General features: G+C 40.7%; 1 protein-coding gene across 3 annotated transcripts in view; it reads right to left on the bottom strand.

Moving 5' to 3' along the window:
• Nucleotides 1-400: 400 nt before the first annotated feature.
• LOC148023112 (uncharacterized) overlaps nt 401-15,083 on the bottom strand; it is a 30,428-nt gene continuing 15,745 nt past the window's right edge. For all 3 annotated transcript variants that reach the window (XM_087696106.1, XM_087696107.1, XM_087696108.1), the window contains exons 3-4: nt 1,308-1,762; nt 401-1,049 (exon numbers count right to left, since the gene is read on the bottom strand). In XM_087696106.1, coding sequence (XP_087552232.1) covers nt 627-1,049; nt 1,308-1,762 — 878 coding nt within the window. In that variant the 3' untranslated portion in view covers nt 401-626. The remainder of the gene's footprint in view (nt 1,050-1,307; nt 1,763-15,083) is intronic.

The raw sequence follows: 15,083 nt of genomic DNA, 5'->3' as shown, positions 1-15,083 counted from the left end.
TCATCATGTCCCACCCCATAATTTAATTGGAGTGGCTAGCTCATTTAGTAGAGCAAGTCCTCCAAATAGGCATTTCCCCTTTGTACTATAAGCTCTTGAAGACTTCATCAAGATTTGTATAACATGTGGTATAGGAGAAAAAGAATAATATATGCACAAGGAAATTGGTCAAGCAGAAATCAATAAGCATAAAAACACTTGAAAGGATGTACAAGTTGCAGATTACAGACTTCATGATATCCACAAATCTTTGGATCCAAAAGATATTTCAACACTTGATCTTCCCTCGGTTGGTAGTGGGACGTGATGTTCTGTTGCATGTGATATGCATGCCTTCTGAAGAAACACGCGAACTAATGGCCTAGAGGGCATTCCTGGGCAATCTGCTTCAACAATGATAAAAGCCAGCAACGAGAAGATCCCTAATTCAACAGATTGTATAGTATCGCAACGAAAGCATTCTTCTATCTGCCACATAACCAAGAAGATTTATGTTGCCATTGTAAAACATGCTCATCCTGCAATCATAGATCGAGCTTATGGGCCATTTACAATGTCAACAGCATTTGAAACTCCCTGTCGAACCAAATTGCAGTCATAACTGCCAAATTAGCATGTGATCAGCTTCAGACCTTTGCATCCACTGTGGGCCTATCAACCATGGATATCCTAGGGTGTTGGGAACCTGAATTATCACCTAATGAGGCCTCCATTAGCCACAATACTCGATCTTTCCACCACTGAACCTCCCTTTCTTTTGACAACAATTTGGTATTTGTCAATTGGAGAACATTTTCTAGTTCAGATATATGTTCCAGCTGTCTTTCCTCTAACACAGGCCATAATCTCCTTTCCAAATCCCTGGGAGAAACAGGGTAGTTGCATTCATAAAGCTCGTCATCAACCACCCGATCTCCAGCTTTATCATGGAGATCAATCTGGATGTCATCATCATCGTCATCTAAATAATTGTCTGAATCAGACTCTGCCAGAAATTGTAAATCTAAATGCCCTTCACTATACATATCTGCCGATTCATCCAGAACAAGCTGCAGATCAACAATAAACCAAGGTATGAGGTTGAATGTTCTGCAATAGAGTAGCTGAACTGTTTCTGTAAACAAAACCCTTTCCCTCCGTGTGTGTGTGTGTGTGTGTGTGTGTGTGTGTGTGTGTGTGTGTGTGTGAACAGCACAACTTCATTAGCAAGGTGATTCAACACCAACTCGAGAACTAGGAGAAAATTCAGCTCCAGAGTTGATTATTGTACATGACATAGAATACCTAAAGGAATGTGATCAACTTACTTCTTCAGCAGATGTCTTTTCTTTTTCACAATAGAAAGGAGCAGTACTACTCATGCTGAGTTCCATTCGTTGAAGTTCTGCCTCAAGCTCGGCTTCCAGATCAGCCATGCCATTTGTGTGGTCCATCGTAATAATACTCTCAGATGTCTCATTAGCTAGATCAAAGAGTTTCAGAGGGCTTTTACTTACTACAGAAGTAAGTTCCTCGACTTGATGTGATTGACAAGTTTCACCAGGTACTTCTGAATTTAAGAGCATCATTTTATCATCAAAACTTTCTTTACATGAGTTCTGCAGAACCACTTCAGCAGCTTTCACTTGCTTTTTGAATTCATGGATCAAAGCCTCTGTTTCCCTCAATAAGCTTCTGAAGTTCCCAAGCTCATTCTGGTTGTTGGCCGACATAAGCACAACCCCGACCCCAACGCCCAGCCCAAAAGCAGAAACAGTGCCCTCTGTGGCAGATAAGAGCAGAGACAAATGATATAACATTAACACTAGGAACTACACTTTTCTGTTTCTTCTTTTTTCAGTGTACTTCTTTTCAAGCTACTCTGTATGGCAAATGCAAGATTAAAATTGCTAGTACTACAGCACAAAACCATTATGATCAACATGATTTTTTATCTGAATAATACAATGATCTCAAAAAATCAGGTGCATGGAAGCATGTTGAGCACATTAAAAGGACTTCTTAAATTACACCTGTTTCTGTCTCAATTCCGAAATGTCAATACCATTTCAGTCTAAGATAAAAGCACTTATCCAAGAAGAAATATCTAAACCACCCAGTAGCATGAAGTCAACATTTCAAGAGGACTCTTTGTTCCTATTAGCATCTAGATCCTAAGAGACCAATTGTACACTGACCCCTAAGAGACCAAGGCATTAGACCGCTGCCCTAGATCCCAGCGTGATCAGCAAAAGCCACGGTTATCTTCTTTTGGGTACTTCTGGTTTGGATCTCTCATATGTAAAATCTTTTAATGTCATACAAAGAGAATTGTCGTGTATCCATCCCCGAAGGGTAGCGGTGATGCAGTAATGTGTGGAAAACAGTGACTGGCTTCAAGAGCAAGCCTTCACACTCATCAAAGAAGTAGGGTTCAACTGGGAGACAACATGGGACCCCAAGGTATTGGCGAAAGATTCATGGCTCCCATCCAATTGAAACCAATAGATCCCTGGAATGTTAGTCCATAGTTGACATACAAGACAGCATGCAAGTACCATAAGAAAACTTGTCCCATATTTGGTGCAAAGTTGAGGATACAAGGTAAACCCAAAGAAAGCACAATGGAGATAGTAAATGCAAGCCTACGTGCTGCATAGCAAAACATTCTACTTCGCCTATCCTAAAGGCTTGTCTAGAAAAGGACCCTAAATAGAGTAGCCTAACTAGCCTTCTACAGGATGACTAGACCAACTAGCCTAAGGGCCCTAATGGACAACTAGCATAAGGATAGGGTCATCATCAGACTTCATAGTCCAGTTCTTATAGCCAATGACTGCAAGAGGAGGTTTGTGTGTGTCTATATTCAGGGGACAAAGGATACATCAGGAATCCTGCCCCTTGATGTGCACAAGGTATGGTTACCAATTAAAGTTAGGCTAGTTGTGGACTGTCTAGCCTTCATACAACATGCATTGTCAACATGGCTAGGATTTTGGCAATGTGTGCAAAATCAAGTAAACTTGGAGATTGACCTGAAGCTGTCCACTATGCAAAATAGGGATTCCTTGCATGGTGGATCCATGTGCAGCATGAAGCTAGAATTTACAGGCAAGTTAGTATTGGGTAGACGTAATGAAGCCAACTCAGCATAGATGTGTGTGAATTAAATTGGGCAAGTGAGAGGTAGAAGGGGAGCACACGGCATGAGAATGGAATGCTTGCACTTGAGGTCCTCGAGGCTGTGCAATGTGCATGAGTGGGATTCGAAATTTAGGGGCTGAAAAGGTACTACCATGAGTCAAAATAGTATTCATTAGAGAATAGAAGGGTGCAAGACCCACATGAGCATCTAGACTCAAGGTCCAAGATTGTGGGTTATATAGTGCACAAGTGGCATTCTCAGGGATAAAGCACAACAACATAGAGTGGTACTCACCAGTAAATAGCATTGGGAAACTCAAAACCTACAAGGACATAATTGTATTTTTAATATGGAATTGATTGAGAAGATGCAAAAGAGCCAATATAAAAGAATGGATGTACATTTAAAATTAAGAGTAGGAGATGCATTTGATCCTAATATGGAAGGGCCAAATGAATCAGGGATTTCAGAGTAGGTGGGATCTTCAGCTTTTAAATCCTCTTGTTCTTGAAGTTTACATACTGGTATGCATCAGGGTCTCTATGGGGACTTTGGACAAAAATCTCAATATCAAAAGGAGTAACAAAATAAAAACTTTACCCATACAAATCACAAGTTGTAGACAACCTGCCATCACACCTGGCTAAAATGAAGAAATCTGATCGTTGATCATTCCCTGGTCTCTAAGTTGAGAGTTGGCCATCCTCACTAGCTGGCCCCCTAAATGAGATGCGCCTTCCAAAGTTCTTGGGTGTGTGAGTACACAACAGAAGAGGAACACAAACATGAAGAGAAAAGGAGAAGAGAGAAGCCAGCAGGAAAGAAAGAGAAATCTGCACTGAATCTGGAAAGAATGCCAAACACAATGATGGATTGATCAGTCCCTACCAGGTTATGAGCTCCATCAAAGTCCAACAGAGACAAAGGAGCTCTGACTATTTCAGCCCATTCTGTTTGTGTGAATTTCTTTTTCAGTGAGTTTTGAGTATGTTCATGTTGCGGAGGTTGTGTGCGAGCTGAGCTGAGAGTGAAGGGAGTTGAGAGCAGTAGAGTGAGCACAACACTTGATTTTTGGTACAATGACTTGTGTACCACATTTTTAAGTTTTGAATATATATAAAGTACAAAGTGTAAGGGTGCGTTCACACCCGAACACGGTAAAAAGGCACAGTAAACCTTTATTCCCAACAACCTCCCACCTAAAGCTTGAAGGTAGAGAAAAGAATCAGCTAAGTGTATGTATGTACAAAGCTGAAAGACGCATATCTGGCGGCAATGAGCAAACCGCTCGGCTAAAAGACCTTTCGTGAGAAGGTCTGCATGATTATCATCTGTATGTACCTTGACAAGCTCAATGCCTTTGTTGTCAAGTACATTCCTGATAAAGTGATACTTCACCTACGTGAAAGACAGGATTCCGTGCTAGCATGATAGCACTGTGACTGTCATAGTGGAGGATAGGAATCTCTGTAATCCCAAGCTCTCTTACCAAGCGTGAAAGCCATAAAGCCTCTTTGCATGCCTCTGTGGCAACAACATATTCTGCCTCTGTAGTAGACACTGCAACACACTTTTGCAGCCTAGATATCCAAGAGATTGTTCCTTCTATGAACATAAACACATATCCTGAAGTAGACTTCCTGTAGTCACGATGGCGAGCATAGTCTGCATCCGTGAAACCAACAACAAATGACTTCTGCTTACTAAAGCATGTACACAAATCCTTGCCCTTAAGGTGTCTCATGATACCCTTCACTACTTTCCAATGCTTTTTGCCACGATATGCCATGTATCTACTAACCACTCCCACCGCAAATGCAATGTTAGGACATGTAGCAACCATAGCATACATCAAGCTACCAACAGCTGAAACATAAGGTATCTTGGCGATTTCAACCTTACCATCATCTGATGTAGGGTTGTCGTCTGCACTAAGTTTCACATATGGAGGCAATGGTACACTAATAGCTTTTTCCCCCTCCATATTGAAGCGTTGCAAAACTTTCATAATATACACCTGTTGTGACAGATAAAGAAGACCCTTTGATCTGTCTCTGAGTATACGCATGCCAAGAATGTGATTTTCCTCACCAAGATCTTTCATATCAAAGTTATTGTGTAGACTCTGTTTCAAGGAGTCCAAGGCATGAACATCCTTGCCTACAATTAGCATGTCATTCACATACAATAACAAGAGAATAGGACTGCCATCTGCTGCCTTCTTGGTATATAAGCAGTGATCAACTTGAGAACGATGAAATCCCTAAGATTACATGAATGTATCAAATTTGTGATACCATTCGCATGGTGCCTGCTTCAGCTGATACAGACTTTTGTTGAGTTTACATACCATGTGCTCTTTTCCCTTTGCAACAAAACCGTCAGGCTACTGCATATAGATTTCCTCATACACATCACCATGTAAGAAGGCGGTTTTACATCCATTTGTATGAGTTCCATGTCCTCAGATGCAAGCCTAAGATGGTTCGCAAAGTAGTCATTTTGACTACAAGATAAAAGATTTCATCAAAATCAATTCCATGTTCTTGCTTGTACCCTTTAGCAACCAAGCGTGCCTTGTACTTGGGCAAAGAACTAGAGGTGACTTTCATTTTATAAACCCCTTTGCAAGGTAGCACTTTTTGTCCTTTTGGCAAATGTACCAGATCCCAAGTGCCATTCTTCTCATGAGAGATTCCATTTCTAATAGCATTGTTTTTTTGCCATTTCTTACTATCTTGTCTGTCCATTGCTTCCTGGAAGCATGACGGTTCACCACAATCTATTAATATGACATAATCAGGCACATCGTTTACTCCAAAAACAAAACTATTTGGCTGTTTTTGCACTCTGGTCGATCTACGGACCCAGTGGTCAATATTTACTGGTTGTTCATCCTATAAATCTGCATTAACAACTTGCTCTCATGCAAGTACAGGACCACATTTCTTGGGAAACTCCCCTTCCCTCCCCCCCCCCCCAAAAGACCTGTTTGGTGACCAATTAATCAAGTGTACGACTGTCATAACAGCCTCTGCCCAAAAACCATAGAGTAAAGCAACATGTGACAGCATTGTACGGACCTTGTCTTGAATGGTCCGATTCATACGCTCTGCAACACCATTTTGGGGTGGATTATGAGGAGCAGTAAGCTCCCTCTTAATCCCTTTACTGTCACAAAAGTCTTGAAAGGCTTTGAACACATATTCCCCACCATTGTCAAAGCGAAGACATTTTAATGTCTTGCTGGTCTGATTTTCAGTAACTGCGTGGAATTTTTTTAATTCATCCAAGGCCTAGTCTTCGCGACGAATTGGATAAACCCAAACTTTGCATGTGGCATCATCAACAAAGATACTAAAATACTTCTTTTCCCCTAGAGATAATCCTAGCATTTGACATATATCTAAATGTACTAACTCTAAGGGTGAAGACTTTAGAGAAAGAGATTTTTTGTGCGACGTTTGAGCATGTTTACCATAAATACAATGATCAAATTATTCAAAATCAGCATACCTCAAAGACGGTAAATAACCCAAACAAAAGAGCACTTTCATTCCAAATTGATTCATTTGTCCCAACCAGCTATGCCACAAAGAAACACTTGGTTGCTTAGTTATGGCGACTACATGGTCACACACATTAGATACATGCAAAGTATACAAGATATTACTTTTGGACCCCTTGGCAACAATGTGAGCGCCCTTATAGATTTTCCATTTGCTATCCCTAAAGGTGGTGTGATAGCCTTTATCATCTAGTTGTCTTATGCTTATCAAGCTCTTCTTGAGCTGAGGTACATGTCTCACATTATGCAAAACAAACACGGAGCTGTGCTGAAATTCCGGTTTCACACTACCAATGCCTGCAATTTTACATGTATAACTAGTTATCCCCCAAGTGGACAACACCACATACACCACCATTGTAATCAGAGAGCCACTCATGATGTGGTGTGGCGTGAAAAGACCTGAATCAAGTATCCAAGTGTACATATTATCCTCAAAATCTGCAATCAATGCATGTGCACTCAAAGAAGAAGCAAGAAGTACATCACCATCACAATTAGTATCATGAGTGACTACATTAACCTCTTCTATCTTCACATTGCTCTTCTTTGCCGGCTAGCTATCCTTTCTTTCAGCCTTGTCATCTTCAGTGTTTATGTTTTTGCGCTTCTCTTTCTTCAATTGAAAACAATCCCGTTCGTAGTGCCCTTTTTTGCCACAATGATGGCACTCCACATTTTTTCCACAAGACTCATGCTCTGTTTTCAAAACTGTTGTCACCAGTTTACTAAGCATACAATTTATCAAGCCTTTGCTACATTGCATATGCTGAATTCAGCTTCTCAATGTTGAAGAGCAAGTTGTCTGACACTTAGAGCTCAATGGTAGAGCGAGCAAGCTCATCCAAGTCATCCCACTCGTCTTGTTCCATGTTCTGTTGGTTTGATTCCCTTTGTTTCGATGGGCTTTACATGTTTCTTCTGCACCAAGACATTATAGCATTGTTTTTGCCAGATTGGAAAATTATAGGCACCCTCAAGCTTCTTAATGTGCAAAAGATTACTGCTGTCACTGTTTCCAGCCATAATTTGCAATCCCAAATTGACTAACCAATCACCAAAGGCAAGCCCAAATATGACACAAGTGACCATAGTGCCCAAGAGTACCAATCAGCAATGAAAAAACTCAAGATTGCAGAAATTTTCAGATCTGCAAATGAGTTTTCAGAATTAAAAATGTCGTTTGATGCACTCCTCAAGCAATTTTTGACACAATTAGAGACCAAGCCAACAATTACATGTGAAATCCCCAAAATTTCACTGCAATTTTTGCTCCAAAGGCATTCTCGAGCATAAATTTGACCATTTGGGTAAAAGGCCTCAAATTTTTTTAGGATAATCTATTCAAAATTGCATCAATTCAAGTGCCCAAGTGCATATACCAAACAATTCTTGCACAAATTGATGAAATTCTGCAAAAGCCCCAAATTATTCGGGTCCGATGTGCACAAATTTTACTGAAATGGAATAAATTTCACTAAAATGTGAAAAGCCCCAAAATTTTACGAGCAATTGTGCACTAACTTCGCAATTTCTGAGTCAAATTGTCCACTTCTGCATTAAAATCCCCAAATCCGAGAAAAGCCCCAAATTTCTGGGTCAAATTTGCACATTGTGCTTGTACATATAAACACCCAGCAAAGGGGAGAATGGAAAAATTTCAGGAATTTCACAAAAAATTGACAAAAAAGAAGACGTTCGTCAAATCTCGAACTCGACGTGTTGACCTGTACGAGTGTCGTCAACTCCGCCTGCCCGTGTGTGCCTTCAACACATCACGTCAACATTGTTCGTCCCATCTACCCATTTCATCACGTTGCAATTCACATTTCAAGTGCAGATCTTGATGAGGCTGGTCACTCCAACCTATCGCCTGTGCGACTCTCTCTCCTGCACCTACCAAACATTGACGACTGGTGCCTGAAGCTCTTGCTCGCCTATCACATGGCCTGACGACCGTCACTTGCTTCGCGAAACGTGCACAGCCTATGCACTCTAATACCAGTTTGTTGCGGAGGTTGTGTGCGAGCTGAGCTGAGAGTGAAGGGAGTTGAGAGCAGTAGAGTGAGAAGAGTGAGCACGACACTTGATGTTTGGTACAAAGACTTGTGTACCACATTTTAGGTTTTGAATATATATAAAGTACAGAGTGTAAGGGTGCGTTCACACCCAAACACAGTAAAAAAGGCACAATAAGACTTTATTCCCAACAGTTCACACTATCATCAGCCATCTGCATTTCTCTTTCAGCTGCTAGGCAGCCTATTTTTTGTGCCCAACAGGGAACAAACAGTTCTTCGGATTTGTGCCAGGTTTTTCCCCATTATTGCAGGCTGATCGGCCAGTTTTGATTGGCCAACTACACCAGCATTTATTGCTCATACCTAGTTGTCCAATTTTTGGCTTCTATTGCTATATACATGCAGCTCCCCCAACTGGCAGACTCATTCATCTTTCTTCTACAGGTTGAGCACACACTATCTTCGACATTCTCCATACCCAGCATAGCCACCATCATCAACCTGATCTGGTGCCCTTGCTAACACCTTAGGCTCTGTGCAAGGACTGATCAATCCACTGTCGTATTCAGCCTTCCATTCAGATTCTGTGCAGATTATCCATTCATTATCTTCTCTCTTGTTGTCACTCTCTCCTCTCCATATTTGTGTGTCTCTTCCATTGTGCACTCTCAGATGGTATCCTCACCTAAATGAGGATATGGAGGCTTTCACAAGAGGAGACCACATCTAGGTTGCTATTTGGAGCAGATTTGTTGCAAAGAGAATGAGCTTGCTACTTTTTCAGGGCCTTCTATCAACTGCCTGAGATTCTATAATCTTCCTCTACAAGGTGTAGCTGATTTTCCCTACATTCAAGTATCGCAACACCAAAACACAAATATCTTAGTGTGATTGCAGGTTTATTACAGAGATGGAGTACTGCCAATTCAATGTGTTTGATGTCTAGGAACCCATCTTTTCCTTTGAAGATAGGTATTCTAACCAATCAGAACGTTGCGAAGAGCAACGCAAAGAATAGAGATTGAACATCATTCTGAGAGATCCTATAGATCAGAGTGGCTTTCTCCTCCTCCCACTTCTTTACATGTCTCACATAGAGCCCATCCTTCTAGCCCTCATATTGCCATGATGGCACCCTTTGTGAAGATGTGGATAAAACTCTCTTCTCTCTATCATAAAAAGACCTTTGCCCACCATATTATGCTTAAGAAAAAACTCGGAATGCTTTCAAATTGATGACTCTACTTCTATGAATGACCACATCAACAAGATGGAAGATATGCGGGATGACCTTGCATCCCTAGGTCAAACAATATCTTCACACGACATGGCAATGGTTCTTACCCAATTCTAAGTACAATGTCTTCTACATTAGTCCACTTACCTCCAAGATACATGAAACTCTTCTTTGGGAGAAGTTCGCTTTGCTTGTCTTGGAGTATGACAAGCGACTCAAAGATATCGGAGCCGATGGATCACGCTCTACCAAGGCCTTTACCGCAAGTGCAAGAGGGAAAAACAAGAAGGCAAACAACAACAAGAAGCAAGATGATAAGAAGGATAATAAAATGTCACAAAGATGTGAAAATTTGAGATGCTTTAATCTTGCTAATAACATTTGATTAAGTTATTAATCAAATATGCAAGGTTGTTTAGCACATGTGATGCACATGGCAGTTATTTTATGGTAACAGGCCAAGGATTCCAAGGATGCAATGGGTGTAAAGGCAAAAGCTGTGATAAGTTATGCAAGTTGGGCTTTGGGGATCAGTTGGTGTCGGTTTTAACCCTAGGACAATTATTTGGCCAATAAGTGTTGGTGGTGATACTAGGGACTAGTGTTAATTACTTAATGTCAATCTAAGGGTCAACAAAGGTTGAGGACCAGCTAGGTTGTAAATAGCCTAGCCAATTTAATTATGAATGGACACCTTTAATTTTGAGCAAGGTCAGGAAGGCTGAAATTAATTTTCAAGATTATTAAATTCTAAAAATAAGTAAATGGCAAGATAATACTGAAAATCGGTTTAGAAGGCTGCCACTTGGCAAAATGTACATGCAAGCTGAGAAAACGTTTTTGGGGGTTACGTCTCAACCATTTAGTTAGATTACAGCTTGAAAGGGGGAGAGAGAGAGTTGTTGGTCCACTTTCAAATTAAAGAACAGCAATTTGCTACAGAAGACAGCCATCTGGGAGCCTCATTACACAAGGGACAGCAGGGAGTCACCTTCCTTGGGATGGCAACAACATTGTTGATCAAGTGACAACATTTTGGAGGTGCCTGGCAATAGATGATTGCATTAAATGCAAGCTGGGGCAATAGGTCGAATTTAGGGTTTTCGTGCAAAGAAAATCAGATTTCTCTCTCATCTTGGCTTTCTCTCACCTTCTCCAATCCATTCTCAAAAGATCTCAGCATTTTTCAACCATTTTGAGCATATCTCAACCAAATTTGGTGAACAAAATAGAGATCTTTGTTGTAAACCCTAAATTTCTACAAAAATTAGGATTTGACCACCACCTTGGAACCCATGCCAATTAATGAAAGCGTCGTACACTAAATTCAACATCTAAATTTTGTGTAATTGTTAGGGAATTTAGATGCCAGCCCATTCATTGTGACTTGTAGTAACATTTGGCCAATTGGTGGTTCCTTTTGTGCAAGTCCTGGGTGAAAAATTTACTGTCCCAAGGTCAAAACTGACACTAACTAACCCCCAAAGCCCAATTGGCATAACTTATCACAACTTTTGCCTTTGAGATCCACTGCATTTACCATGAAATAGTTGCCATGTGCATTACATGTGCTAAACAACCTTGCACATTTGATTAATAGCTTAATCAAATGTTATCAACAAGATTAAAGCATCTCAAAATTTCACATCCCCGTGATAGACCTCCCCCTTGAAACCCCTGCAATCATTCTCGATTGCATTACATTGTGCCAAAGGAAAAGCATACTACACTAGAATTTCCATAAGGCATCACAATCACAACATTGCACACTGTTGTCCAACCATGCTACATGCCCCAAACCTATTGAAAATTTCCAGCCAGCATATACATAACATAAAACTGAAAATCAATCTAAAATTGTTGCTAGAAACTCATTGAATGCATCTATAACTCATGTTTCTCAATTGTTCTAATCAACCATAGAAAAGCATCAATTCAGCATAAACTATGGCTGAAACTATCAATAGCATTCACTAACATGTTGTTGTCTATGAAAGGAGTTGTAAACCAGTTAAAACCGATCATAGTTTGATCATAAACTGATCACTTGCTGATCTGAGAACTAATCACAAACTGCTGCAAAATGTGACCCCAAACTGATCACAAACTCATTGCAAAAACTGACCAACAATCAATGCAAAGATTAATGCAAAATTGATCCCAAAAGTGACCATAAATAGTTCTCATACCGATCAAAATTTCAATCTCAAAATTGAGGCAAAATTCATGTCAAACTGATCATAAGCTGATACAAAAGTATAGTTTCAGTGCTTGGGTGAAACTCATACTCATCTATATACATCTCACAATGACTAGTACACTAAGTAGTGACCTCATGGCAAACATACTGTTAGCACAATACCTTGGATGCATGCTGAATACATCTAAGATCCACTACATACAAGAGTTGTCCATAACTGGAAGAGTGGAAGTGCTACCTCCCCCTTGGGCACTAGGCAATATACTGAACCCCTGCTCTGTTGAACCTGACAAAGCCCGAACTAAAGTCACGGCTCTAACTGTGTTCGGAATAAAGACTCACCGTGCTTTTTACAATGTTCGGGTGTGAACGCACCCTTACACTCTTGTACCTTATATATTATCAAAACCTAAACAATGGTACACTCATCTTTGTGCCGAACATCCATTGTGTCGTGCTCGCACTCCTCTCTATTGCTCTCTCCTCTCTGTGCAATATCTGACACGCTCACCCTCAGCTCACTCAATCCAGATCCGTCAAGCTCTAACAAACTAGTATCAGAGCCAGTGACGGGCGTCAAGCCATAGGGATAGGGAAGCATCACCACACTGACACGTGGCATGCAGACTAGTCGGTAGGCAGCAGACTGTCAGGAGAGCAGACTCGTGTAGTCGACACGTGTCGCAGGCGGGCTCAACAAGCAGGGGCACACAACGGGTAGCACGTGACAAGTTTCAGATGCCCTAGGGGACACAACAAGTAGTAAGTGACAGGTCGCAGCCCACACAACACTTTCTACAAGCAGTCGATAGGATACAGGTACACAGACAGGCAACGGGACAATCCGATGAGAAGTCGCAGGCCAGGCGTCAAATTTGACGGAACCTAGTCAACACCAGGACAGACCCATCACGTCTTCTTTTCCTTTTCAAAATTTTCTCCTTAAATTCTGCAATTATTTTACCAGACGCTCACACACAAAGGCACAACGTGAAATTTTGCCCAAGAAAATTAGGGCTTTTCTCCGATTTGGATACTTAAGCACGAGACAAAACAATAAGACTCAAAAATTGCACATTTGGTGCACATCTGCCCGAGAATTTTGGGGGATTTTTACATTTTAGTGGAATTTTTTCAATTTCACTAAAATTTGTGCACTCTGAACCCAATAAATTTGGGGCTTTTGCAAAATCCCTTCAATCTATGTAACAAATGTTTGGTACATGCACTTGGGTACATGTATTGATTTAATCTGGACAGATTACCCTCTAAAAATTTGGGGCTTTTGATCAAAATTGTCAAATTCGTGCCCAGGAATGCCTTTGAAGCAAATATTGCAATGAAATTTTGGGGATTTCAAATGTAACTTGTGGCTTGGTCCCTAAATATGTCAGTAATTGCTTGAGAAGTGCAGCAATAGACACCTTTATTCTGAAATTCTATTTGCAGATCTGAAATTTCTGCAATCCCGAGATTTTTTCATTGCTGGTTGGTACTTTTGTGTACCGTGTGTTACTTGTGTCACATTTGGGCTTGCCTTTGGTGACTGCTTAGTCAATTTGGGACTGCAAATTATGGCTGGAAACAGTGAAGCAGTAATCTTTTGCATATTAAGAAGCTTGAGGGTGTCCATAATTTTGCAATCTAACAGAAACAATGCTACAATGTCTTGGTGCAGAAGAAACATGTAAAGCCCATCAAAACAAAGGGAATCAAACCAGCAAACATGGAACAAGACGAGTGGGATGACTTGGACGAGCTTGCTCACTCTACCATTGAGCTCTCAATGTCAGACAACTTGCTCTTCAACATTAAGAAGCTAAATTCAACATATGCAATGTGGCAAAGGCTTGAAGAATTGTATGCTCAAAAAAGTGTAGCCAGCAAAGTTTTTTGGCTGGAAAAACTGATGGACTTTCGCATGAAAGAGGGTACAGCCATGTCTGTATATTTGAATGAGTTTAACTCAAATTTCAGTCAACCGATTGCTTTGGATTTTCATATTGATGAAGAGTTCAAAGCTACCTTCTTGCTATGCACTCTACCTGAAAGTTGAGATACTTTCAAAACAACTTTGAGTAATTCGAATGCTCAGCTGTTATACTTTGATGTGGAGACTTCTTTGCTGATGGAAGAACTCAATAGGCAGAATAACTCAGCAAACAAGTCTTCAAATGCATTACACACTAGAGGCAAATTCCAGCATAAGAGCAGTTCTAAAAACAAAGCACGAGTCTCGTGGAAAAAATGCGGAGTGCCATCATTGTGGCAAACAAGGACACTACAAACGTGATTGTTTTCAATTGAAGAAAAAGAAGGGCAAAAACATAAACACTGAAGATGACAAGGCTGAAAAAAAGGACAGCCAGCTAAGAAGAGCAATGTGAAGATAGAAGAGGTTAATGTAGTCACTCATGATACTAACAGTGATGGTGATACACTTCTTGCTTCTTCTTTGAGTGCACATGCATTGATTGCAGATTTTGAGGATGATATGCACACTTGGATACAAGTGCGTCCTTTCACATCAAACCGCATCATGAGTGGTTCTCTGACTACAATGGTGGTGTACGTGGTGTTATCCACTTGGGGGATAACTATGCATGTAAAATTGCAGGCATTGGTAGTGTAAAACTGGAATTTCAGCATGGCTTCGTGTTTGTTTTGCATAATGTGAAACATGTATCTGAGCTCAAGAAGAGCTTGATAAGCACAGGGCAACTAGATGATGAAGGCTATCCCACCACCTCTGGGGATAGCAAATGGAAAATCTATAAGGGCGCTCGCATTGTTGCCAAGGGGTCCAAAAGTGATACCTTGTATCCTTTGCATGTATCTAATGTGCGTGACCATGTAGTCACCATAACTGAGCAGCCAAGTGTTTCTTTGTGGCATAGCCGGTTGGGACACATGAGTCAATCTAAAATGAAAGT

This window comes from Lygodium microphyllum, chromosome 16 (assembly GCF_053477565.2).
Source record: "Lygodium microphyllum isolate KBCC chromosome 16, Lygodium_microphyllum_v1.1.10, whole genome shotgun sequence".
Classification (NCBI taxonomy): Eukaryota; Viridiplantae; Streptophyta; class Polypodiopsida; order Schizaeales; family Lygodiaceae; genus Lygodium; species Lygodium microphyllum.
Note: the sequence above shows the minus strand (reverse complement) of the source record. Positions and strands in the feature narration are given on the sequence as shown.